The following is a 27,879-nucleotide window of genomic DNA, read 5'->3' on the forward strand; positions in this document are numbered from 1 at the left end:
ATATTTGTACAGAGCTTTGAAAATGTGGGTCCTGATTTTGCAACCCCTTTGTCCATAATGCAGATTAATTTAATCACATAATCACTACACTTCTGGACTTTGGCATATGCAGTTACCCAGCTTGTGTGATTTATAATAATTGCACGTGTAAACCAGGCATAGCCGTATTCCTAAAAATACCGTGTACGTACATTTGAAAATTGGGATCGTGAATAGCACTCTATTACTAGGGTCTCATGTTAGAACGCTTTGTTCTGCTAGGCTCTCTCTCTGAAAATGATTCAGTTTTATTTATAGTCTCTCGGCAGGACCATACTCAGCTTGGTCAGGGGTTTGAGGCAGTGTCTTTGGTGCCAGCATGCGTCTTGATGGGGAGAGCCACTTGGAATAACTGTAGTTTTGTTTGGGGCACCTGCTCCTTTGTGTGTGCCACTGGAATGGGCTGGTTGAGTGATACCAGTTGATGACAAGTCTTGAGCCATTTTCACACAAATATGTTGTGGTATTTGGACTGACAGGGAGTTAATTCTTTTTCTTCCTAAAAAGTTGTGTGTATGCAGAGAATGCTGAGATCCAAGTTCTGTGGTAGCTCTATTTGTCGTAAATCCTACCTAGGCCAAGAGTATTTTATCCCTAATACAATCTATTTCTTTGGACATTTTTGCTTCCTAGATCCCCTATTGGATTGCTCCAGCATCTCTCTCCTTTAGCGGTGAAGGACCTACTAATTTCCAGCCTAAATTTATTCATGGCCAGTTTATACCCATTTGTTCTTGTGTCAACATTGTCCTTTAGTTTAGATTGCTCCTTTGCCTTCCTAGTGTTTATCCTCCTGATGTATTTATAGACAGCAATCATATTTGCTATCAGCCTTCATTTTGCTAGACTAAACAAGCCAAGCTCTTCTAGGCTCTTCTCTGGTGATGGGCTCTTCACTGCCGGCACCTGGTCGGATCTGGGTTGCTCAGTAGTGAATATGAGGGACCTGGATTGTGCACAGCATCCCGCTGAGCCCTCGGTGCCTGGCACCAGGAATTAATAGTGCCATATCCGCAATGCTAATACGGCACATGATGCGTTTGCCAACGTTGTTTGTGCCTCAGCAGCAGGGAGCTGGTGGGATGTGGTACTAGTCCTCGCTCGTGTCCAGTAAAGCAGCTTCCGGACGAGTTTTGTTATTGGTTCCTTGCTGTGTTATCTTGTATTTTGTACTATTAAATTACATCTTGTTTCTGTTATTTAATTTTCAGGTTATCCTTCTTTCAAGCTGTTACTTCTTTCTGTACAAGGCGCTGCTATCTTATTAGCCAAGCCCTTGATCAACTTCTCATTAACCAGCTTAACCAATTTTTTTCAACTGATTCCCATCTTCTGGAATTTAGCTGATGTATTTCTTTGTGGCGCTGTATCGGATGATTGACAGAAGAGCAGAGAGATTAGATCTACCATAGCTCCTTTAATTATTCTTTCCTTCATAATTTTTTCCTTCAAAAGCCATTCTTAGTTTTTAGGTCAGACTAAAAGCTCTGCAGTTATCAAGATGAGAGTTTTTGTCCTTGGCTTAAGTAGAAATAGCACATTTACTTTCCACTAGCGTGAAGGTTTGCTAGATTTATTAAAACTATAGGCCACTGGACCTCCCAGGGACATCACTGGGACCAGGTTTTTAGTCCAGATCCCTCAGGGCAGAAATTTGTTTCTTTAGTTCCACAGCATCACCATCAGAGCAAAGATGTAGTAACTGTTTTGTGTTACCTCTATGCTGTAGTTTCTGCCCTGCACCATTTAAAGTCTGGTTTTTGTAAAGACCAAGAATATGAGAATTATTCTGTATGATCAAAATGCTATCAAGAAAATGTCTCTTGTGCTTGGGGGCATGAGGCTGCTTTTTTTTTTTTTTTTTTAATAGTTATAACAATAATATTAGGGCAACAAACTAAGATATCCCTGGAGATGTTGTGACAAATTGGAAGGACATGTTGAAATTAAAATTGATTGAGTAGTTCAATAAAATCAGCTTAATGCACAAAAGCAAAGAGGTTAGCTACAGAAAAAAAACAGTAATTTGTTATCTGCTGAGGCCAATTTTGCTGAAGACTGAATTGTTGTAAACTAAAACAAGGTACTTGAAAGCACTGCCCTTGTATGTCCACACTGGAGGCTTTCATGTGGAGCTGGATTTGGACGGTAACCCAGTGCCTAAAGGTTTGACATATCTTGGACAACTTCCATTTACATGTTTTTCTGTTTTATTTGGCTTTACATGCCACCAAAGGCCATTCTCCATGCCAGATTGCGCTTCTGCTCTAAACGCAGCACTTATGTCTTCATCTGATGGAAATCAGTGCAACTTTGGTAATGTCTGAGGTTTCCACCAGCAGCTCACCTCTCTCATATCCCCAACTATTGCAGCTGCCTCCAGTCTCCTGAGATACAGCATCCATCTCAAAGGGGTCCATTCCCATAATGATCCTGTCCTATCCCTCCCTCCATTTGAGATCTGCAGTAATTCCTCAATTTCTCACTTTCTCGCTGTGTTCCTTTGCCTTCCCTTCCCCCTTCTCATCCTTATGCACCAGCTCTTTGTAGCTGGTATGTTTGCACATTACTAAATTCAGGCTGTTTTTAGTTTTTACGTCGTATTACCTGATTGATATAACCTTTTAAGTTTCTTAAATATAGTGTTCTGCATTTGTGTGGGATTTTCTATTAACTATGATGCTCTGAAAGGCACTTTGTTCAATAAAAAAACTTTATTGCAAATTTAAGATTAATAAGTCGGGGTCTGTGATTACACGCACACACAGACATATGTCATCAGAGTGCGTATAATTTAATAAGTAAAATTGTGAAGTTCAGACTTTTAAATGACACTTTCTAGTCCCTTATCCCCTCTTGTATGAGAGGATTCATTTTTCCAGGGGAAGCTTTAGTTATGAAGTGAATAAAGCAAGGTAGAAAGGAGCAGGAGGCAGTGGGAGGTTTGCAGGCTGCGTCCTGGTATGAATAAAGCGTGGTGCAGACTGAACGTGACCTTACCCAGGGTCTACAGTTTGTTCTCAGAGTTCAGACTAAAGTTTGCATAACAGTGTCACGGGCTTCAGAATTGCTCCTGACCCAGAGACAGAGCTGCCTTTGCCAAGCCCTGGCTGGAGGCGTGCGGCCAGCCCTCCTGCCTCGCTGCGGACTCACCGCAGAGTGCGACCTGGCAGCCCAGCAGCTGTGAAGAGGCCAGTCTGCAAACACAGTAAAATATATCTGAAAACAGACAAGTTAAAAAATCAGCCCCCCTGATGATGGAAGCTGTTTCATCGCCCTCTTGGCTGATGGAAAGAAAGGAACATATTTTTTTTTTCTTGTGGTCACTGCAAAGCACTGAAACTTTTACAATAATGTGCGACAGCTACACTATGAAATCAGAACCGCTGTGAATTACGCGTCTCACTGCAGTGAGGAACATTAGAGGTGGTTTTGCCATTTGAATGCACTATTGAAATGCAGTTTCTCATGTGGGCCTCCAACCTGTTTTTCTAATTTATGTGGAATCTGATTGCCACTATTTTTTTGAAATATCTTCCTTCCCGTCTATGATTTAAATGTAATTTGGCTCACAAGTATTTGGCTGTTAGGGAATACTTCTGTCAGCCTCCCAAGTTGTCTAGAAGAGACAATAAGAAAGGCAAAGCTAAATACGAAATAGAAATTGCGTTCACTAATAAGGACATTTCAGCCTTAAATTACCCAGTGCCTTACAAATGGAGTAATGAACAGCAGCGTTTTGTGTGAGGAAAAACAAGAGCTAACAGTAGTTTCTCCCTTATGTTTTATTATAGAAGGTAGCAAGAGATAATGAAAGTGTATTTCCATAATATATTCAAGTTGCAAGGTGCTGATGGATCCCCGTGCGTGATATCTTGTCAATTTTGCAGGTTAATATCTGTCAATTAGAAGTCCTGGAATGAAGATAAAGCTAAAATTCAGATCTCTGTTATTCTGGCAACTCAGAATTAAGGAATTAAGCCACTTACAGCACTTCACAAATGTTTATGTGGGAGTAGAGAGACCTGTTTGACCTACTTCTTGCCCATTGACATTTCAAAGGACATTTGATGCTTTACCCATGCTTGCAACATCGGCACACGAACAGAGCAGCCCTTGAGTACCTAAGCTGTGTTCCAAGAGCAGGACCAATCCAGCACGTGGCAGGTTCCTCCTCTATGTGAAGTCCCTTCATTTGACTTTGCACAAAGCTTTTTCCTGCATAACTTTGTGCCTCCATTTGGTGTTCACTCCCTTGGGGCTCCCTGATGTGTTATTGGGGTTGCTTTGTCCTTGCATCCCAGCTCACATCTGTCATTACGCCTTAAGCTTTGCCCCGAGTTGCATGGATTTTGGCTGGATCCTCCCTGGTTCTTGGTGTGTCACTTCACCCATATTTCAGGAGAGGAGCTTTGCTTTGATATCTGCCTGTAAAGTGTTCCGCGTACCCTGAGCACAACCCATGTAGACATCAGTACTAAATTTTGCAGATCAAAATGAAAATTTATTGTTGAGGCCGGTTTTGAAGATTAGGAGGCTTTTCTCCGTGTAGGCAGATATTCTTAAGTAAAGAAACATCCCAGGGAGATGTACACATAGGGAAGATAAGATGCCCTCTCCTATTTATTCAGATTTATTTTCCAGTTGCGTTGACATCATACAGCATCTTCTAGAAGAACTTTAATGTGGAGGGATTTCATGCTTTGCTTTGGAAGGCTTTTACTTTGAGAGCCATATGTGCTCAGGAACTTCAATCAGTTCTACTGAACTTTTGGGATTTGCTTTGTATATTTGTTTTCCATACTAGACTTAAATTCTCCTTATTTCCCTAGATTGTGTTAAAATACTCTCCATATTTCAATCCTTAATTATCAAAATGCTTTGTGGGCATTGAACTGTGTGAGCAGAACGAGCTGAAGGGCCAGCAGGCAATGTTTCTCTCAATTTTTGGATGTATAATGTTCTTGGTGCTGGTTTTGGTGAAAACACATTAGCAAAATTTTTACTGATTTTCAGAAGACAAAAGCTAATGTTGCCAAAAATGCTTGAAAATTAACAAAAATGTCTGTTCAACCAAGGATCTTTGCCTGTTTTATTTTCCCATAAAATAGGTAGTGAAAACGTGCCTCCAAAAATGTGATAGAAAACTTTATCTGTCTTTTTTTTCATAACATTTTGAATCCAATTAACTCTTAGTCTGCTTAAAGATTGGACTTGTACATGGAAAATGAACCAAGGCATTTTACAGGATGTTTTTGTCTCATCTTTTCTTTTCTTCTTTTTTTCCCAGAAAGTTCAGCAGTATATAGTCATTGTTCAAGCCACAGATATGGAAGGAAATCTTAACTATGGTCTCTCAAACACGGCAACAGCGATCATTACGGTGACAGATGTGAATGACAACCCACCCGAATTCACTACCAGCACTGTAAGTATCAATACATCAGCACAGTGATGCATGGACACACAATGTGTTTGTAATTCATGGATGTTTATATCCGCCGTCTCTCTTAGCTGGTTTGGCAGATAGGAGGAGCTTGATAGATAACCGTGGAAAGAAGACTTTGGGCAGGGGGGAAAGGAGTAGAAAAGGAAAAAGAATAATGATCCATGAACTGGCAAAACTATTTGGCGACCGATTTCACTGAGGTACTGAAGGAACTAAAATAGTGTGGCAAACAGACTATGTCTGATAGCACCAAGGAGGATACAGTTGTTTCACAGCAATTGGATGTAGACGTATCGGAGTTATTATTACTTATGAGTGAAATCCTGAGCAGTAAGAGGTTTAGTGGCCCGGATACAATTTCAAGGAAGCAGTAAATACTCTAAATGGTAACAGGTATCCGGTAAAATTTGTAGTTCATGATAGCTCTAACAGATGTATCTGTGTGCGCTGGTAGTAAATGTGTAGACATTCTACAGCACGTCTGGTTTTAATCACTTAAAGATCTTTCTCATATTAGTATTTCTCTGTTCTGTTTTCATGTGCTCCAAGTCGCTTTTACTGGGGGGAAAGATAAAGAGGTTGCAAATGACAGATTTTTAGAGCTGGTTAAGGTGAAAATGTAGAGTTGGAAGGTGAAATGGTGTGGTCAGGTTCTTTCCAGCCTTCATAATCCACAGATCCAGAGCATCCAAAATGTGCCTAGTCATTTTAGAAACCACAGAGCAGCACAGAGGTCTAAGTGAGAAATTGGAATCATTGCATATCTACTGTCTACGTTCAGATGAGGGTCAATAAGAAGCAGTAAGTGATGTATCTTAAACTGACATCAAATCTTTAAAAGTACAGGAAGTCTAACTGTGTTGGGCTTCAGACACTGAACATGCTTTGAGTAATGTTTATACTATTCTGAATTTTCATTCCATCTTAAAGGCTCTGAAAATATTTAGTCATTATATTTCGCCATATTTAATATTACCAGAGTTTCCCCCTAATCATACCCTTACAAACTGCAAATATGTAGCAGAACTCATGAGATCATGCAGAACCCCATTTATGCCACTGTGAACGCAAATCGGCTCCATGCCAACTGTAGTGTCCGAGTCCTTCCTTCCAATTGCCTTCGGGACCCACAGTCATGGATGTGACGTGCTCAGCTCCTAAGCAGTGCCAGTATTTTTCTGACGAAGGGACTTTCTAGATTCTCAGTAAAAAAAGAAGGTACTGAATTCCTCCTGAACTAAAGAAAAATGGGCACCCAACACTTTTTCGGATATAGGCATCAATCTGCTGCTTGCATTGCTGCTCCAGAGAGTATTGGGTGGGTTTAACAGCAGTACGTGTGCTCCATCTCTGCCATGGTGAACGCACCAAGCTTTGTATTTTAAAGTCATCATTAAATATCTCCTTAAATATGACACGTATGGAGAACCATAAAAATCTGATACAAGTCTTAGACTGTGTGGTCCTTTCTCCTGCCAGCATGGGATTGTTCTCTCTGGAAAAATCTACAGAACCTGATTTTACAGAGTTTTGTCTGCCAGGCCGTGGGGCTTTTCACCACAGCAATATGTGTGCCCCAGCTTGTGAGTGTTTGTGGGGGGGACCTTATTCTGCCAGGTCAACGCTCCTTCAGCCTTCATTTGAGTGAAAAAGGAATGACATCTAGTGGCCATGTCATTTAAGCACAGATTGTTCCAGATGACCCAGGTTGCCTGCTCCTTGACTTCAGATGCAAGTTAGGAGGTGAGGTTTTGGGTAGCAGGATGAGTTGTGGCAGGTTAGTCACATGCAGCCATCGCTGCCTTTTGGAGGGCAGCATCTGTGGTGTATTTTAATGACTTTCCAAAGCTGACTCTGATGGAAAGTGAGATAATGGAAATTTGCTTTCAGGTGAATTCTGAGGATTTAATGTCTCGGTGTGTGTTAGACCTAGAAGGAATAAAAGCCATCAAGAGAATTACCCATAGGATTGTGTTAAATGGATCAGAAAATGCTACTCTTCCTCTAAGCAGGGTTGATATGTACCATTATTTCTCTAATTTCAATCACTGAAGAAACAGTTCTGCAAAGGCCAAAGGGCTTTATATGGTAGCACGTGGGACTTTATAGAGATTTGAAAACCAAGGCTGTTTTACAATAATATTTTCTGGTTCTATGGAAACAAATATCTGTGATGTACTCCTAGGTACAGCCAGGGTGAATTTCACTAGAATATGAAAGGATGATATTTTTTTTTCCCTCTGATTGGCAGAGGGAACAGTGTCAGACTGATGAGCCTCTTTAAACCTGAGCTGAATCTCCCTGCCGTCCTCAAATAGTCTGATCTGCATTTTAACGCCACTAAAGAAAAATAGCAAAAATCTTTCCAGGAAATCTACAGCTCCTCAGAGGGTAAGAAAGCCCATGGTCTCTTTTAAGACTGGGGACTATTTGGAGAGATACAGTATTATTTTTATTTAAAATACTTCTGTATTGAGATGCTGTTGTAGAAACAAAGTAGGCTGAATAACTGAAATTGTGATTTGCTCTTGGAAAGCAGCCAGACAGAAGGAACTCAGGCAACTGTATTCAGCATAGACGCATACAAAGGTCCGCCCTATAGCGCTTCTGAATTACCTGGCATTCAGCAGGGCTGGTTTTAGGCTTAATTGTTTCTGGGTACGAATGTGGCCAAAATCCCACATCCACAGGAGTAGATGGTTGAACAGACACACGAAATACCAAATGGGCTGTGATCAAAATGTGTTGACGGATGAGAAGTGGTAAAAGAGCAATAAAAATCATGTGGAAGATCCTTAAATGTATAAATTGAAGATACTCTGATAAAACTCCAGAATGGTTGCTTGCTTATGTGAAAGTGGATCGATGCGCTTTTTGTACCCTTTAGCACGTTGTCTGAAAGGGTGCAGGGAGATCCTATATCATAGAAGGAGAAGGTGCCCCATCTTCTCATAGAAAGCATGCTGAAATTGCATGGAGGGGGAAAATCATTGTATCTAGACAAAACAATTTTAAACCAAAGCCTAGTGATAGCGCTAAGTCCAGTCTCCATCAACAAGAGTGATGACTAGTCGTGCTAGTCACAACTAGGACTAGCAACATCAAACTGTGAGGCGCTGGGGCACAGTGAGGACAAGGTGACCTCCTCTAGTCCTTTACAGTTCTGTTTTTTTCTGATGGTGAATGTTTTCTTGATCTGAGATGCTATCTGGCTGTGTTGAGAAGCATCAGAGAGCAGCTAACAGTGAGGAATTGTCTCATGAGAGACTGCCCCGGAGTGGGAAGCAATCAGATGTGCACCAGAAGAGGGGAGCATCCTGTGGAACGTTGTAAACATCATAGGCAGCTATTTTGGGCAGTTTTAATGATTTAGTGCAGGACTGTGACCCAGGGAAAGCTCTTCTGGCTAGCTAGGGGACTTCAGCCTGCCTTTTGTGTTGTGTTCTTCATGTGACATTGTTGCTTGCAAAAATAAATGGAGAGATGCAATTCTTCCCTCTGCCAAAGAGCAGAGGAACAAATTCTCAGTGGGCAGAGGTAACGCTGTCTCCCTGCACCCACAGCCTCTGGGTTGCATACCTTAGAAAAGCGTAGTTTAATCCCCCCATGTCCAAGGTTTCCCTGGTCCTTAGGCAGCAATTAGCTGTGCTAGTGCATTTTTGTGGTGTATCTGGTGGGTTTTGCATCTGCCAAATCGTCAGGTGGTGTAAAATAGTTAAATTTTAACGGGACTGTCATTACAAAGGCTTTGTAGTAAGTTTTACTGGGAAATGGGCTCCATAACTGTTACAAGATAAAGGTACTGGTATCAGTGTGCCTGCTGCTATCCAAGAATCCCTGTTATTCGTAACAGGGTCATGTCCTCTGACATGTCTTAATTATGTGGAAATTCCTCAGCCTCCCTTCAAATATTTATCTCTTGTGTGCAGGCGAGTTGCGTTTTTTCCATACTGGTATTGATCCATAGCTGAGCCTCTGGCCAGATACTCACCTCAGATACAGGGAGGGTGCTCTGAAATTAGTGTTGGTATTTCTGAGATTAAAAGTCAGCTGAGACAGAACAATGCTGGAGAGTCTCAGGTGAGATTTTGTGCAAGGTGGAGGCATCTCCAGCATGGAATGCCTTTCATTCCAGTGAAATCTTTGACTCTTATCAAGTAGGATGCCGTTTCCAGTCTGACCCATGATACCATTAATAGCCATCCAAGGGTTTCCACTTTATCTAAGGAAATGCATAATCAGAGGGGAGGAGAAGTTAAAGAAATCCATGCCTACACTTGACTCGTACAAAGTCTATTTTTATCATATTCAATCAGGAACAATCAGACACTGAGAGGAGACGCAGATGAATTTGCATGATCAGACTTCAGTGTCTTAAATGTTAATTAAAAGTTATTTTAAATTTGCCTACTGTGCAGAACTTGTTTTTATAGTGGCCCATGTAAGGGAAATATTATTTCATAGGGCTGAAGTGCTCATGATTAGTTGAGTTAGTTGAGCTTGTCAATTCTTGGGAAAACCTGCCTGGCAATCAACCTCTTAAAAAAAAAAAAATCTATTCAAGTTCTTTAAGCTTCTGAGCCTTCGGAGGTCTTATTTAAAGCTACTTTAAAATTTGCCCTTTGGCACTGCTTTGAGAATCCTCTCTTCCAAGGCTGAGTCCAATGGAGCGTGTTCTAAAGAGGCAGCTCTAGGACTGCATCCTGATGCCCACTGTGCTGCCTCTCTGGCTAATCTTGGCGCTGATTCTCATTAGGAAAAGCTCTAAAGGTTTAGGACCGGACTGTTGGGCATGGATGGGCACTTCCTAGCTCACAGCACCCAGACAGTGCTGGCTCCAGTTGGCCTGGGAAAGGCAGTTTGGCTGTGAACTTAAAGCAGAATAGATGGTACAGAAAACACCACGCGTAGAGGTGCTTATAGTCCAGCAGAAGGGGGGGTGTTGCTGGGTAAGGTTAATCTAGTTTCAGTGCATTTGGCTAATAGGTGGAGGAGCAAATACTTGTTGCAAGTACATTGGAAAAATCTTGAGCACCATGTACCTAATTTTGCAGTGTATAGACTAAAGCTGTGTATGTAGATGCCCATTCAGATCTCACAGTCCCCATCATTACACCTGTACCATTTAGAAAGTCTACAGTGGCATTTGAATATAGATTAGCCTGGATGCTGCAGTGTAAAATCATCAAAATGATGCCCATGGCATAATTCAGAGGCAGTTGTCACGAGAGGCAGAAATCAAGGTGAACAGCACCAGTCAGAGCTGGCAAGGGAAAAGACCTAATACCACGGTGAGCGAATTTATAGGAGTGCATTGTTTTACAGCTGAAAATAAACCAAGGAGTTCTGTACGGTCCTGCAGACAGGACTTACCGTTAAAAATCAATTGTGCTTTCATGGAAAATCCCAGGTGACTGTGTTCACTTGCAATTTTCCAATCAAAACGAAGCTCAGCAGAACTACACAGTAAAGCTTGGGCTGTTACAGAGCTGTCATCGTCTGACCAAAATAAGCTATTATATTCAAGTGAATCAAATATACCCAGCAGCATTTGGGTACATGAGCATCTACCCAATTCTGTGTATGTTTTGATTAAATATATAGTTGGTGAAGTCCAAAGACTACAAATCAGTTTATTTTTGCTAAATAAGAATTCAGCGCTCGTAAATCGGAATGGGCTTTCTGCCTCTCATTATGTTGCAGGTCGTGATGAAAACCTTTGTTGCGAGCAGTGAATTAGACTAAGGATGTTAGGTTAAGGGGTAGCAGTAACAAACAGAGAGGGAACAAGTAGGAACAATATTCTCTCTTCCTATCCTGTCCCGGAGAAAACAATATTCTCCATGTCTTAATGAAAAGAGCATCAGACCCTTTTGTGATTTGTCTTAAGTCTTTGCACCGGTGTATTGTATGACAGAAAGGATGAAATACCTTCAAGACTATTTAGTGTAGCCTGCAAGATGGAGAGATAGATACCAAGATGTATATGTACAAATACATGAATATAGATAAGCATGTAGCTAGGTTCAAAGCATAGATAGATATTGATACAAGGCAAACAGTCATCAATTACCTCCAAGTCTTTACTCCCAAGTAAATACTGATTTATGTGAATTATTCTGTTACGTTGTATGGGTATATATGCATTGATATAAAAAAATGTGGTCTCCTTGATAGAAGTCTTTTACTAATAGACTTCATTAATCAAAATCTAAATTTACGGTGCCTTTTCTTTTGTTTATTCTCTTTCAGCACATTCATTTTCAAATTACCACCAAATTAATAATGGATAGTGCTTTAAACCAACTGCCATTTGGTGAAGCAGCTCTGGTTCCTCTCCATTACACTGAGCGTTAGTTACTGAGGCTCAGTTCAAGGCTCTGTTTAGCCTGATTCTGTCCTGAATCTAATCGGAATCAACTAGATTCTTCTTTGTAAATGGGTCAGTCACACAGAAAAAACATAAAATGTAATCTTGAGATTGCGGGGGAGAAAAAAGAAAAAAGAAGATAATTTTATTTCTCTTCATTGATACCTGCCTGGTGGTTAAAAGAAGGATTAAAATGAGGTCATTAAACTTTCCTTGGAGACAAACCCCAGACCTCAGTGGTAATATGATTAATCAAATATAAAAGTGAAGCTACCCTGAATGAATAACTCATTTTTATAAAATATCTAATTACTGAAATGTCGTCTGCTGCAGAAAAAGAAGGGGGGGAAATTAATTGCAATAACAATTCAAGAAGATAAAGTTTTTCTGAATTAGGTCTACACAAGAAGCTAAATTGAGTTGATTAAGTAATTTTGGTTTCAGGAACACCCTTGATGGAAGTTAGTAGTAATGAATTTTTCAGAGTTCGGAGTTTAAAATTGCCAAAGACTAGTGGTTTAAAACATGGGAACGATAGTTTCATTGCAGATTTCAATTTTCTGTCACCAAAAAAAAAAAAAGGAATATAAAAAAAATACTCTCTTGGTCTTTCTCACATTGGACACATATACTGCTTGGTGTAAAATCAAGAATAATATCACCTCGTGTCTCAATGCTAGAGTGTGCAATTAGAGATACAGCCCCACATGGGAGGTTAAGCTTGCTCATGCCCTGCTTCTCAGCACGTTAAGTTGTTGAAGTCCAGAAGTTCAGCACAACCTCTGTGGCTGCAGCTCGGGCAGGTGTGCCCACCAGTAACATACAGCACGACACTTGCCGTTCTTTGAGGTAGCTGTAAGTAGTGGGGTTGAGCAGCACGTGCATATCCGTTGTTTTACAATTGATTTTCTCGCCTGCTGTTTTGCTGGTTTACACAGTCAGCTTAACATTATTTAAACACAGAGGATATCTGTATGCTGGCAAGACCACCCCGACCCATGCCATATGACAGCACCTATCAGCTCTCACTTGCCATAACCCATTAGTCATGAGCCTTTTCATCTGCAGCATCTGGCAGTGCTCTATCTCCCGGCGCGGTGTCTAAACAGCAGGGAATTCTCTCCTCCTTCTCTGTGATGTGTATGGGATCTGGAGGTCTGTAGACCACATCTCCAGAGTGTTGCCTTCCTTAGTGCTGTGGAGGAATTGCTCAGTGAGAAAGAGGTGCTAGGGCACTTGTGAGCTACGCGCGTGCCACGAGGTGTGACACAACCAGGTATTGGTGACAATCTCCATGGTCAAAGGAAACATCTACCAAGAAAAACCCTTTGTGCTGTGTGATGTGCTGTGATGGAAACCACCCTGGTCTCCACCACCCAGTATGTGTGTCTGGATTAGATGCTGTTCCCATAATCTCTGGTGTGTCAGTCAAGGTAAAATTTCAAGAAGAAATCAGACATTAATGCTTCCGTATCTCACTTATCTACTCACACCAGCATTCTATTCTAATATTTGTCTATCTGTAGTGTTTCTCTTAAATTTGAATTTATTTATTTATTTATTTTTTTCAGAGTAAGTGCCTCTTTCTGCTTTTGGATATCTATTAAGTATCCTAATTCTCTTCCAGAGCTCAGACCTGGCCTTGGAAGGCCCCATTCAGTTGCCTGAACGTCAACCCCCAGCACAGCCCAGGGCGTCCCTGGTTAGGCAGGATGGTCCACACAGGCCTGGCAGGTACATCACGTCTGTCAGATGTCCCAGGCAAATACCCGTTTGTAGTAGATTATTTCATTATCTTGAAAGTCCACAGCATCTCGGGCACTGGTGCGAGGCTGAGAAATTTAAATACATTTTGTAACTCCGTTATTGCAAGGCACTGAAATAAATCCCCTTCTGAAGTTGGCTAACTTCCTTGGGTCGGCAGGCTTTTAATTCTTCAATATTCTGTTGCCTTGAAAAGAGTTGCTTCCAGGGGATGTCATTTTAAGAGGATATATATCTGGAATTTCATTAAGCACATTTCACTTATGAAATCTGTAGTGACATACATGCAGTGGGTGGGGGAAAGGAGATTTAGCAAAGGATTTGGTAGTGCTGTTCGTTTTCTCTTATCAAATATTTCTAACTGTCCAGGACGTCTTCAAGCTTCCCAGTTGTAGAAGGGGTGAGAACACAGAGAACAGCCAGAGTTAAAATCAGACAGGATGGTTAAATGTTTTCACGTAGGGTTTTTTTTTGAGCATGGTAGAGGTTTTCAAACTGTTCGGCTTAGTGCCAGAATGTGTTTTAATTGCCAGAAAATAACAGAGTATAAGTAGAAACATTTTCCTTCCTATATGTACAGGTATATAGGATTCCCTCTTTTCTTTGACCAAATATTCTCCCATTTCTCACTGCATTTCTCTTCTCTGCTACATCTGCTTTGACTTTCTTGTTATAAATGAAATTTCAGTAAGAAGCCTCTTTCTCATGGCAAGTCTGATGAATTACACAGCATTTAATTTAGTCTTCATCCTGTGCTCCAAATTACTGTAAGCAGGCGGGCATGCATTTTTCTGTATCCTCAGACTTTAGGGACTCTATCCAAAGCCGAGCTCGGAAGGACGGGTTTCCTCTGCTTGCTTCGGGGCAGTGCCGCAGCTGAAACATCTGGGTTTTTCTGCAGGCTGTAGAGGCTCTTCAGCATCTCCCTGCAACACAGAGACACATCCCCAATTCTTGATCCCCTTTCCCATAGAAACCACAGCACGGGGGAGCTGATGGGGGACCCACAAATCTCCTTATGGGTGCAAGCTGTCACCCTAGCAACAGGCATTGCCACTGGCATTTTATGTAGCAGTGAGGATATAAAAAATTTGCCATCAGGGCACCAGCTCAGAAAATCACAGCTTTAAAACATAGCAGCAGCACTTTTACAATGGAACACACGCTTCAGTGCCTTTCTCCTACAAGGATACTCTGTCCGGTCAGGAACCTTGTTTATGACCAAACCTTGTGGGTTTTCCAGTGCTTGATTGTGGTGTTCAAGTGTAGTCATGAAAAAACAATCCCTCTGGGTGCTAATTCTGAGGCTAATCTGGAAACAACAGAGATTTCAATTGCAGTTCAGAGGAGGTTTGAGCAGGGGTCAGCGTAGAGGCTGGTTGAGCTAGGCTACACAGGAAACTTGTTAAAAATCTCAATAGCAGGATTATAGCTTACATAAAAAATTCAGTTTCAGTACTCTTAAAATTCTCCCTTTCCCAAATATCCATCTTCGCATCCCAAAGGCACACGAGCAGCTTTTATATGCCTTAAAATCTGAAAAAAAAATTGAATTAAAAACTCATTATGGGGAGTGGACAGTTAATAAGAAAATCCTAAACCAGACTTATCAGCTTAACGCCTTTCTTTATGAAACTCTATTACAGGTGTCTGAATTGAAACATCCTCTCTATACACATTTTGCCAGGGCATACAGAATCACACCTGTGGAGGACGTTTTGCTCGCTTAGGAGTTGAACTCCGTCACACAGTTTTTTGTAAGGCTGGTTTACGTGTACCTCAGAAAAAATGTGGGTTTGAAGTTTTGCTCAAAACAGCGTGGTTGTTTGCTGCTTTACAGTTTGAAGAAAGAGAAAGAAATTTGAGGCTTGAGATTCTAACGAGTGAATGACCCTCTTTAAAAGGAGAAAGGTTTTTTGGAGAATGACTAGCAATGTGGATGGAAAGCTCTCCTCTTGCCGTGCTGGGGAGGCGTAGGACACCAGCAGTGCTTTCGCTGTTCAAGAAGGTCAATGTATTGAGCCACTGTTGGCCTTTGAGATGATGAAGCTTCACATCTGGTTGTTCTTTTGGCCTGTTTTTTCCCACTTGTACAAACATATTCAGGTTCCTCAGTTGAAGCTGGTCTGGGGAAGAGCCATGCTGGTGTTGCAGCTCATCCCAGCGCATGGTTCTCTGCCAGCCTTCCCATCTTGGAGCTTTTCCATCTCAGTAGCTTAGCAGGGATCACAGAGCTACGTGTCAATGCACTGGGGAGATCAATAGACTAATCCAGACTGACCTAATGGGTTTATCAAGTAGCACGTGAATTAATGAAGTTCTCAGGATCCTGCCCCAGTCCAGGCAGGGGAGAGCAGGACACAGCTCTAGCACCAGTTCTACACCTGCCTCAGGAGACCTGGGCAAGTCACTTAGCCCTTAGTTCTGCAGCTGAAGGGAAGCACAGGGCTGTCAACCACTGTAAAGCAACCACGTATGCGTGCAAGAATGTTTTATTATAGAAATAGATGTATATAAATTCTTTTTCTTTTAAGAATGAGGCTTTGTAGGCAGTTCCAGCTGTTTCAAAATCTATGCCTCTATTTAAAAGATAGCATTACTAATTACACCTGACAATCAAATCATCTGCAGAAAGGTATCAGCTACCTTTTCCTGCTGTTCGTTCTGTAGGCAAGAAACAAAGGTATGTTAGACAAGAGAGAAAATGAAATGTTCAAAGGATTCTTGTCTAAAACTGAAAAATAAAAGGCTGTGCTATCAGATTAGAATTTTAACATATACTGTTTCTACTGGCTCCCGAGATAAAATCTTTTATTGTTGAGTATAACCATTGTTAAAGGTCACTGTTGCAAAGGCTACATCATTTAGACGAGATGAGATCCCATTTTGGATAAATTCACAATTTTTCTTCCTAACAAGGAGATAGTATCAGGATTTGAATGTACAAGAGTGCTGGGTTACAGATTAAAGGCTTTTGTGTTCTGGAAACCACGCTATGCCAGATTTCTTGAGTTTCAGTGAGACATGCAAGTCCCTAAAGTCAAGTAGGTTGATTAAAGTGCTTCTTTATAGCCTTTGAAATACAGATAAAGTACAACTTTCCTACACGGGGTTAATGTAGAATTTTTTTCCTTGACAAGGCTATGTGCCTTTCCAAGGACAGAATTTTAATCTCTTTTTAAACCTTTCATACGAACGTTGTAGAAAGCTCCTTTGTGTTCTAATGCATTTTTATAAAATATCTAAATTTCTATACGAACTTCTAACTTCTTTTCATACAATATATTTATCTGGAAATGGTTATCTTGCAGCAAAGTAGTGTCTTATGCCATCATTTCTGTGGCATCTTTTCATACTGTCACAAGAATGTAACATCTGATATGGGAAAAAAATTAGTGCTCATTGTCAGACATGCAAACTTCTTTTTTTTCTTTAATATCCTTTTACTATTACGTGCTCTTGTCTCTGAACTCCTGGCAAGTACTCTCAGAGTCTTTGAAACAAGGTGAAACCAGCACCTTCCTTTATCACACCAGAGTCTGAAATGAGAGGGGTTTCTTCTGCTGCTTCTGAAAGAAAGAGTATTGCTTTCTTCTCCTCTGTTCTGTTGAAAAGTAAATTTCTTACAAAACTAGTCACTACTTGAGATTCTGAAAAAATAACACCAGTAGAGACAACACCTAGAGCCAGTGGCTGCTGTCAGCTGCGGGAATGGCGATGGATATTGTCTACAGCCCATCGAAAGATAAGATTCCGAAGCGCGAAAGTTTAGGGCTTTCTGTTGTTTTTCAAACTCATCTGGCAGAAGGGAAAGCAGCACATTGAGACCATCCCAAGAACATTCCAAAGCGAGTAGTTCTTTAATAAACTGTGATTAAGAAAGGGTCACCTCAAAGTCTGATTTGCACACAAGAAATGGTTGAGTTTAGGGAGATTTTGTGAGGATTTGAGTGAGTTTGTGGTAGAATGAGAACCTGGAAATCACTGTTTGACTGTCACAGAAGCTGATAGCCACGGCGGACCCGTGCGGCGTAGAGGGAGTAGGATAACTTGCAGACCTAGTACAGTCATCCATACAGCAAATGATATTGGAAATTAAAGGTCAGAGAATTGATAGTAAGGCTTAAGAAAACAGCAATTAGGCTGCTAGGAAGGAAAGCTAAATTACCGGGAGTAGGAGTAGGGGCTAAAAAAGAGAAAGATTATTGATCGAAATATCAAGTTGGCAGATACACAGAGTACAATCTAGAGTTTTTTTACACCTCTGGGTTTACTCAACCCCCACAATAAAAAATGCAGACCTATAAAGATGAAATAAGAAGCAATCAATTAGGATGGCATTTGCTTGTTTCCGTGCTGCAGCTGGGCAGGCACATCACAATTAATGATTTATTAGGAGATTTTTGTCTTTTTTTTCCACTTTACACAGATTGGTGCAACCAGACTGCGGTTATTTATTAATTTGCCTGCTATTCAAGCGTCTTTGTTAAATATTGTGCAGAAAAGGTAAACAGTTGGCTCACATGCCAGCACTTGGTTGGGAACGTGCCCTTTGGCATGGAGGAGCTGTGGGTTGGTGTTCAGACTAGGTGCCTGCTCCCACAGTTTGCATAGGCAAATGCAGCCCTTTGTGTGCTGGATTCCCCAGCTGCAGGTCACCTCGAGCGCGCTGCATACTGGGGTGGCCCCGTTGAGGGATGGGACACCCCACGCCACGTGCACACGTGTGCTCACTCGCTCTCCTTTCAGCTTCTCTCAACCCAGGGGACCTGGAGAGAAGATGCAGCAGGTTGCAGCTGTCATAACTGTCAGGGGAAGGGCTCAGAGCCGAATAAGAGGACCAAGATGCCCTTATTTTTCTGTGTTAATCCATAGCTGTAGGTCATAAAGCACTATTTCTGTAGGCAGTTCAGCCCTCATAAACTACTTCTGCCTGTAAGAAACATTGCATCATCATTAGCAAATCGTGGCGAGACACAAAAATCTTTCCTGCAGACATTCATGTGAGCAAGTCTTTGCTTTCACAGCTTTTTAGTAAAACTAGAAAAAAGTAAGAACATTGGAAAAGAGCAATTTGCTTTAGAAAGGATCCTGGATAATTATCTTTGTATTCATCCATCTCAATTCCACACCTCCCTAGGAGTGGCTGCAGTGAGCTAATTGGTTTTACTCTGCTGTGAGTGGCTTCTCCACCCAGACTCCAGATGCGTTGAACAAAGTCAAGTCATTGTGTGAATTCTTCATTTGTCCCCTCACATTCATCCCTTTCTTCTGCAGAGTGATAGTGCCTGCGTGTTTATATGCTGTCAGGTACTGAGTGAGGTGAAAGACGAGCTCCTAGATTATCCAATTTTAGTATAATCTGATGTAACCTGAATGCAATCAGAACGAATTACTGCCCTTCCACCAAGACAGGCCAGCTCTGGGGGAAGGAGAGAAGGACTTTTGCCAACACAGGCTTTATGGGAGGGAAGAAAAAAAAGACACTACAGAATTTAAGGATTTAAGAACATGCCAGGTTCAGAACGAATCCTTATCGAAGAAGGGAAGCAAAGTGTGTAACCATCAGCCGCAGAAATCCCTGTGCCTGATCTTTAAAAAAGCACACTGGAAGAAGAACTTCAAATGCAACAATTGAAAGTGAAGCTAAATGAATTACAAGGAAATATGAGTAAATGCTACATGCACAGGTCAAGCACTGCTTTATCAGTCTTATGTTTATTCCAGCAGCTCCTCCGTTGCCCATTGTTTTACCTTGTTTGAATAGATATGCTTCTCTTTATTTGAAAATCGATTGTAATTGTATGAAAGAAAAAGTACAGCACAGGGAATGCTGCAAAGCAGCACACTGAGAGATGGCATTGTTCATTATCCTAAATTACTTCAGGATAGGGAGGGAATGACATTAAAGTGTGGGTAGCTTCGAGCTGCCATCCTTCCTTTGGCGGATGTAATTTAATGTCATTATTTAATTTTATTAAAGGTAAAGACAATTGTGGACGATACACATTACAGCATTTACTTATTCTAATGATGGTGGGGGAGTGTTAGAAGGGAGAGAGGCTGCTACATTTTGGGTCCCCGGTAACTAGTGATCTGTAGCTGATGAAAGTCATTCTGTTATGGTGCTTCCCTCCAAGATTTGCTTCTTAACCTGAACAGCTTTGGAAGGCTCCTTTGATTCCGATGAGGGTAATCTGCTCTCAGCAGAACAGTATTTAGCTTTACAGCATAGTAGACAACATCCACCCTCAATGCTACTACATGGGACTGATCATTCCCTAACTACACCCAACAACGTCAACAACAACTGGATGAACTCCTGGATTGCTCAGTATATGCCGAGCATTGTGGTTTTTACTTTCATGGAAACAGACTCTTATGGTCTTCCTCCAGGTTTTATACTGAGATATTCTTGCGTGTTTGTAATTTTAATTATACCTCATATTTTTAAAATATGTCTTGTAGTAAACTTTATTGCTATGGGCTGAAAGTGGATGTTGTGATGGCTTTTACAGAAGCTGCTGCAAAATCTGTTGGTGATTGTGTGGGATTTTTCCACGTAACCCAAACTCATTGACAGTACCGGGGTTATGATCTACTAAAGGTAGAGGAGCCTATAGGACTGGCCATTTAAATGTCTTGAATACAACTGATGGCTTGCTCTTGATGGGTTAATTCCGTTTATTTCTGTAAGGCATAAGCTCAGTAGTAATGGATGAAAAACTGTGGTTCTAGCTCAGAGATCTGAAATGTTTGCCCAAAGTGCTTAACTCCTTTGAAATTACGGTATGATACCTTGCTGTCTCCTAAAAGAGACTGGGGGCTCATCAACTTGTCATTGCTGGCATGCTGTACAACATTAATTTAATGTAATGGGTGATAACTAGTGTGGATTTAGTAAGAGACAATCCTGCTTAACTAATCTCGTCGAGTTCTTTTGAGCAGGTTTCAGACAAGGTTGGTAATAGGAGTGTACATATGACATAATCTAATGGATTTTTCAGGAGGCTTTTGATAAATTTCCATGTGATATTTCCCCTGCTTAAGCTGTGTGCTGCAGAGATTCCAAATTGAGCAAGAGAATGGGTAAAAAAATGAGTAAAATCATAGGAGATAAAGAGAAAAGAAGAGCTGTAGCATGTACTGAAACTAGAATTATCCCGCAGCTTCCTACTGTTCTTCCCCACCACTCAGTATGGCTGGAAAGAGATACCATCTGCATTCACTAATGAAAACTTGTTTAGGACAGGTGCATAACAGAAAAGAGGGCAAAGTGCCATTCAGGATACCACTAAAGGGCAAATTTAAATTTACATTAACATAAGGCAGATTGAATGTTTTTGCTGCCAGTGGTGGAATAATATATACTAAATATAACCAGAGATAACTGAAAGACTCCAGTGGATGGGTGTGGGGTAGGAGTGGAAATGGACTCGAGTGCCAACAAAGGAATGATTTATTATAATTTACATAACCTGGCATTTGTGCACACCGAAGGCCAGATTTTCAGAAGTGCTCAGCTCCTGCAGTTTGGGGCCAGAATTTCAGTTACAGACTCAGAGCCAGCCATTCCCATCATTTCCCCAGTGTTTAATTTGCCATATGTCAATCAGAGCACTGATTTGCAAGTACTGCTAATAAGTGATGCTGAGAGATGAGGACAGTTAAAAATTTGGGACTGTGTCTAACTGGCAGCTTTTGAACCCCAAACACGGGAAGTATCCACAGGCCAGGATCCCCGACCAGCCGTGTGATAGATCAAGGACTGGAAGGCAGAAAAAAATGCAGCTAATGTGTAAGGCTATGCCTAAACTGGACATGCTCGGTGAAAATCAGTGCTAAATGAGAGAATTAAGCACCAGGAAAGGCTGTGGCAAAATCACAAGGAACACTTTAAATAATGAGACAAAATCAAATCAAGGGGAAGAAAGGAAGAAAATGAAATAAAATTGTTGGAGAAGCAATAAAATGCTATCACTGCAATGTGAGTGAGGTAAAATACCTCAGGTTAAAGGGACATAGTCATCCTAAAAAAAAAATATCACGTTTTAGCCTGCTGTTTTTACCTGCTGTTGACAATTAACTGATTGCTGTAACTGAAAGAGAATATCGGAAACAATTTTTGTTCACGTACTTTGAGGATTTACTGAAACTTGGACAGTGTCTGGGTGGTAGTGGATTTGTTCTCCTTTGGGCTGGGAGGTAAGGCAGACTTTGAAAGGTTTGAAAAAATATTCAGAGAAAAAAATAGGAAAACTAGAAGCAAGAAAGGCTTGCATTGCTCATAGTCCTCTTTGTGGGGCTGATACCCCAGTTGATTTGCTGATAAAGGGGAGAGGGGACACAGCCGTGAGGACTAACAGAATGTTCCCACCATGACTGCTCCTGTCTTCTATTTGCAGTATTCAGGAGAAGTTCCTGAGAACAGAGTGGAGGTCGTGGTGGCAAACCTGACGGTGATGGACCGGGACCAGCCTCACTCTCCCAACTGGAACGCCATCTACCGAATCATCAGCGGAGACCCCTCTGGGCATTTCACCATCCGGACAGACCCTGTCACCAATGAAGGCATGGTAACCGTTGTGAAGGTAAGGGGAGAACCAAAGCAAATCCACACTTAGCACCCTTTCAGCTCAGAGCTGTTGTTTCCCATCTCTCTCTGTGCAGATGTTCTGAAAACTTTTACTTCAAGTATATGCCACTGGTTCTCAGTTTCCCAACTCAGCCCAGCCTGCCATAAACTCTCAGATGCAGAAGGCACCTCACAGCATCTGAGCTTGGCTCCTGCATCCTGCTTCTCCTTGGCTTTTTGAGCGCTGTAAGATGGAATGGTGCCTGGGCTGTGCAGGTTTGGGGCAGAGGCTGCACCTTCTCCTTTTTGAGTTAGAAAACTCCTCCTTAGCTGTGAATCAGGAGTAGCACTGCGCTGCAGGGGATCAGTCAAGTGACTCTGTATGAGAGCAGGGAGTGCAGGAGAGATTACAGGAGGACTGAATTTCCTGATGACAGAATGAAAGGGGAGATTTTCCTCAGATTGAGTTGCTTGGCAGGAAAGAAGTTGGAGCAGTTTTCTTTTGCTAGTATCAAAAGTGGTAAACACAGAGCATGGGCCAGGTCTTGAAGTCAGAATAGCTTCACTTAAGGTAAAGGCACTCCCCAGGTTAGATCAGCAGAGGGTCTTGTTCAAAGATTCTGAGAAATAAGACTGTAAATATCTACCATCCCTTCTTCCCTCCGTCCATTGCCTTAAGCTTTAGGAGAGCAGGAACCCTCAAGATATCTGCAGCAAGTATCAAATTCTGTTTCCCTCCTTGCCTCCTAAGAAAATGACTTCATGCTAATTTGAGTGTTCACTTCCCATTGAGTTAATGAGGCCAGCAACCCAGGCAGTGAATGCTTTGCAGTCATTACACACAGCCAGAACATACCAGATCCATTCAGCATCCATGGAATCTCTTCCCAGATAAGGTGCCTATCAATGCTCCTTCTGACTACCAAAAAGGTGAAGGTGTTGTGAACAGGCTCCTCTGATCAGTAGTTCACACAACGTGCACTGTGCACTGCACCTGAAATGGGTAATATCTGCTGGGGTGGACAAAGGCTACATCTCTTGGTAAGTCTGTCCTTCTCTTAACAAGAAATTTTAATCAACAACTTTGGATGAAACAGTAACGAGCAACACGAAGTAAGAATGCTCTGTGTTGAAAAAAAGAGCCCCACTCCCTCGTAGCTAATGAGTTGCCGTCATTCTTAATAACTTACAGTTTGGATATTAGAAAAAATGACATCAGTGAAATGCCAATGGGGTTGTGATGGCAGGAACGTGTAAGCTTGTCCTGTTCCCTGACCCTTAGGCTACAAGTGTGTGTGCAGATGCCACTTTGCTGAAACTTTGAAACACTGCCATCATCTTACCTGCTAGATGATGTTTTAGGAAGGTCCTTTTATTTATCACTCTTTATTGCTCTGTAATGACGGTTGACAGCCTTGACTAGTGCTATGTTCCAACATCTCTTCAAGCTTTGGAGTAGTTCTAGACATGTATATGGGTGTGTAAGCATACACACACATATATGTATATTCTTCTGCTGAAACAGAAAACATTCAACAGACTAAAATGCACCAATTGAACTTTGTTGACATCAGCAGCCTGTCTGAAACCAAAATGCAACCTTTTCACTGCGAGCAGGGGAGGACTCCTTACTCTTTATCTAGTAAAGTGCCACAACTGTAGTTTAAAGGCACATCAATGTGAACAACAGGGGACTTCTGCATAGTGAACTCTCTCTTATTTAGGATTTGCAGGCAAGAAGCTGGGCAGATTTGTCAAGCCACCATTGATGCTGTTGTTGACTTTGCACTGCTGGGTAACCACAGTGATCACAATGCAGAGAACCATGTGAAAATCCTGTCTTCTCAAGCTGAGCTCAAAGCTTGAAATTGCCTTAAATGTCTGCAGTATGTAACCTCACCTGATCCTCCTGGGCACCCAGAGTTTCTTACCCTTATCAAGCTGGGAGACCTTTTGGCATATTTTCAGCAAGGAGAATGAGTGAAATTGCTTGTGATTAAATTTTCATGGTGAAGAAGAGAAGACTCTTAGGATTCCACCTACTTCTTTGAAATATTTTGTTCTCTGTTAATAAGTGAATATGCTTAAAGGTTTGGGGAATGTACACACGTCAAACTGGGTGGCTGGTCAGAGCTCGTTCTTCGTGGTGTGGTAATAGCCTGTTGCTGGTTTGATCCTCATGCAGATTGAAAACACAGGTGGAAAATTAAGTCAAGTGATGAATCTTTTATTTATAGACCCTTCATGACTCGATTTTCTTGTGTCTTTTTGAAGATGCTTGTACTTAACTCTCCAGTGCTGCAAGCCAAATGGTTTGCATCTAGGCTATGGCAGTCACGGAAACAGCACAGAGAAGGGTGTTCCGTGAAGAACTCTGTCCCTTCACCAGCATTTTGGGGGCCAGAAATGAAAGGCTGGAAATACTTCCAAACCAAGAAGCCCTTTGGAGTTCAGATGGTGCTCGTGAGGGCCATTTTGCAGCCTTTCTCAGCAAAACCCCATCTGCAGCTCCAGCACATTCACCAGAAGTGTAACATTTTCTTTTTGTGTTTGAGCATTTCCAAGCCACATAACCTTGCAAGACCCTCATCTTCAAAGAAAGTCGTGATCAAGGGGAGAAAGAAACTTCCCACTCAGATGAGGCACCACGGAGTCTTGAGACAATCTCCAAGAGCAGCAGTGTCTGCCCTGTGGCTGCTGGCTAAGTAAAATGTTATTATAAACTCTGCATGGATCAGAGCTGTGAATTTATAATGGAAATGACTCCGAAGCTTCCGTTATTATTTAGCTCAACAATAACATAAGGCAAATTTATTCCCTTCAGTTAAAAGTACCTTGAGAAAAGGAGGACACGTGGCAAGCCCTTGGTTTCACTCTGCTGCATCCAGGTCAAAGAGGCTACCGAAGGAGGAGGATGTGCAGCATCTCCAGGGAGATGTTTCAAAGCCACTTGTACTAGATCAGCTACTGAATGTCCAACAAGGGGTATCGGCAAATGTGATACCTTTTAATTTCATGTCACATACTTTTTGGATTTGAAATTAAAAAGTAGGCTGCAGTCCAGTACCTCCTTCTCCCGGAGGTAGTGGTTCCGTGTGCTTTTGCTCCTGCTGTTGGACTGATCAACGTGCTGCATTTTCAGTGAGATGCATGGAGATCACAGAATCTCTAGGTTGGGAAAGACCCACAGGATCATCGAGTGCAGCCATTCTTATCAATCACTAAGCCATGACCCTCAGCACCTCACCCACCCGTCTCGATGGAAGGGATTGGTGTAGTGTGAGGAACATGGTGTGCTATGTGCACCATTTACTCAGAGGGAGGCATCTTTAAGGAGCCAAAGTTTGAACTGTCCTGATAGAAATTGCTCATTATGATATGAAAGAAGTTCTTCTGTGGCTGGGCTGTGGCTGCAAGAGGCTCCTGTCCCACTGGGGACAACAGCACAAACACTGCCATGAATACACATGTTCTTGATTTTACCTTATTTTCAACAAAACATGTGAAATGGAACTCAGGTGAGCACAGAGGTGAAGGGGGCAGGTTGGCTGTCTTGCAGACATGCAAGACATGGTGGATCCTGTGCTACCACGTTCCAGCACTGATGCCTTCAGGGACAGGCTGTGGGATGGGCACTACTGGGAGATCCTGGTCCAGCCCCACTCCGTGCCCTGCTGTTCTGCAGCCCTGGTTTTGTTGCTCCCAGAAGAGAGGTAAAGAAGCTGAGTGAGCAGCTTCTTTGGGGGGAAAAAAACACTCCCTTGCATCAGGTCACATCCTAGCAGATCTGTGTGTGGTCAGTGTGTCCAGTGCATCATCAGGCAGGGAGCCCAGTGGCTTATTTGCCTCTGGAGCTGCTCAGATCAGTCCCCTCAACTCCATCTGAGCCTTTCTAGGGAGGAAGGTATAGAGGGCTGTGAGCAAGGTTAGCAAACAGGCGAGCACACACACGCGCGCAAAAAAAAAACACTGGAGGAATATAAATTAGAGGAGTGTGAAAGAAATTGAGGAAATGCATTAGTCAAATTGTTTCAAGGCCTTGACTAGTGTTTAAATGGGAACTTTTACCGTGCATCTTTTTTGAATGCAGTAGGAGTCCATGAGTCAGTGCTGGTGGGTGTACTGGGAATCTTTATGCTTCCTTTTATTTATTAAATGTTGGCCCTGCCTGTCAGGAAACCATTTAGCAATAGGAACATTTGCACTTCAATCGAATAGAGATTCCACTGTTTTACCTTTTGCCCCTGAAATTTGTTTCTCTCGTGTAGCCTCCTATGATTTGATTTCTCTCCTGACAATACTGGGTTTTAAACAGAACATGGAAGCCAGTTCTTGCTGATGTAAATCAGTACAGCTCTACCAAAATCAATGTAACTGTGGCATTTTACACCGTGAGAGTACGCTTTGCAGACTCAGCGCTGGAGAAGGTATTAGGGAGAATGGTTACGCTTCTAAATTTATAAATTATGGCAAAGCATTTTTTAACAAGCAGAGGTGTGATCCTGCATAACTCAAGCCTTCTTGGCAGATGATTAGTGACTTCCCTCATAATAATTAGTGGGATGGCTTGGAAATTATTATTATACTGCAGTTCAGCCAGTTGTGCCAGCAAAGGCTTTTCATTTCTTTTGGCTTTTAAGATGTATTTTCTTTATGTGCATGTAAAAGAGAGATCTGTGGCCACCTAACAGCACAGTGGATCTGTGGGAGAGTGCAGGCAACCTCAGGAGATCATGAGGCATCTTGCAAGAAGTCAAGAGGTCTCACTGGAAGTACCACCTCATTAGCAGGACTAGGTGTTGTTCCTTGCAAGTCCACCTTTGCTTAAAAACTCACTTAAGAGGAAAACTGAAGAGCACTTCAAGCTCATGAGTCCACATAGACTGTCCTAGCTATTTAGTCAGCAGCTTTAAATGCCGTTAGCACTGTTAAGTACCTGTCCTGCCCCTCTTTATAGGCTCCTCCTGTTGCATTTAGAGCAGCCCATGGTGAATTCATCTGCTCAGTGCTCAGCTAATGCAGACAGCTTGTGTTTTGGAAACTACTTAACATTGGAACAAAACACAGGGCAAATCCTCCCTGCTGTTTGTAATTCTTCCTTTGTGGGGGTTTTTTACCTATTTGACCCTCCAAATACAGGAAGGCTAACTACTGGATTGAAGCTGGAGGAGCCCACCTTCAAAAGGACTGAGGTCAGGAGAAAACGAGATGAGGCAATGACTTTGGTATCATCTGCCTTCTAAATCTTGCAGCTTTCAGCCAGAAAATAGAATTTATTCTGTTTGACTCTATACTTGCTTGTTTGTTTTAGGCAGTCGATTACGAGATGAACAGAGCTTTCATGCTGACAGTGATGGTATCAAACCAAGCTCCCCTGGCCAGTGGCATCCAGATGTCCTTCCAGTCGACAGCAGGAGTCACCATTTCAGTCACAGATGTCAACGAAGCACCGTATTTCCCCACGAACCACAAGTTAATCAGGCTGGAGGAAGGGGTGCCTATGGGGACAGTCCTGACGACGTTTTCAGCGGTGGATCCTGATCGCTTCATGCAGCAGGCAGTAAGGTGGGAGACCAGGCAGCCAAGTGAGCTCGGGTACAGGAGGGGGAATTTCAGCTGCAGGAGTTTGTGGAACAAAGCAGCTGAAAGCTAATTCACAAAAACTGACTGATATGATATGGG

The 27,879-nt window shown here is 42.0% G+C and overlaps 1 protein-coding gene across 2 annotated transcripts in view; it reads left to right on the top strand.

Moving 5' to 3' along the window:
* CDH4 (cadherin 4) overlaps positions 1-27,879 on the top strand; it is a 430,462-nt gene that overhangs the window by 382,820 nt on the left and 19,763 nt on the right. For both annotated transcript variants that reach the window (XM_069872039.1, XM_069872040.1), the window contains exons 8-10: positions 5,330-5,467; positions 22,028-22,213; positions 27,509-27,762. In XM_069872039.1, the coding sequence (XP_069728140.1) occupies positions 5,330-5,467; positions 22,028-22,213; positions 27,509-27,762 (578 nt within the window). The remainder of the gene's footprint in view (positions 1-5,329; positions 5,468-22,027; positions 22,214-27,508; positions 27,763-27,879) is intronic.

The sequence above is a fragment of the Phaenicophaeus curvirostris genome, chromosome 18 (genome assembly GCF_032191515.1).
Source record: "Phaenicophaeus curvirostris isolate KB17595 chromosome 18, BPBGC_Pcur_1.0, whole genome shotgun sequence".
In the NCBI taxonomy this organism is placed as follows: Eukaryota; Metazoa; Chordata; class Aves; order Cuculiformes; family Cuculidae; genus Phaenicophaeus; species Phaenicophaeus curvirostris.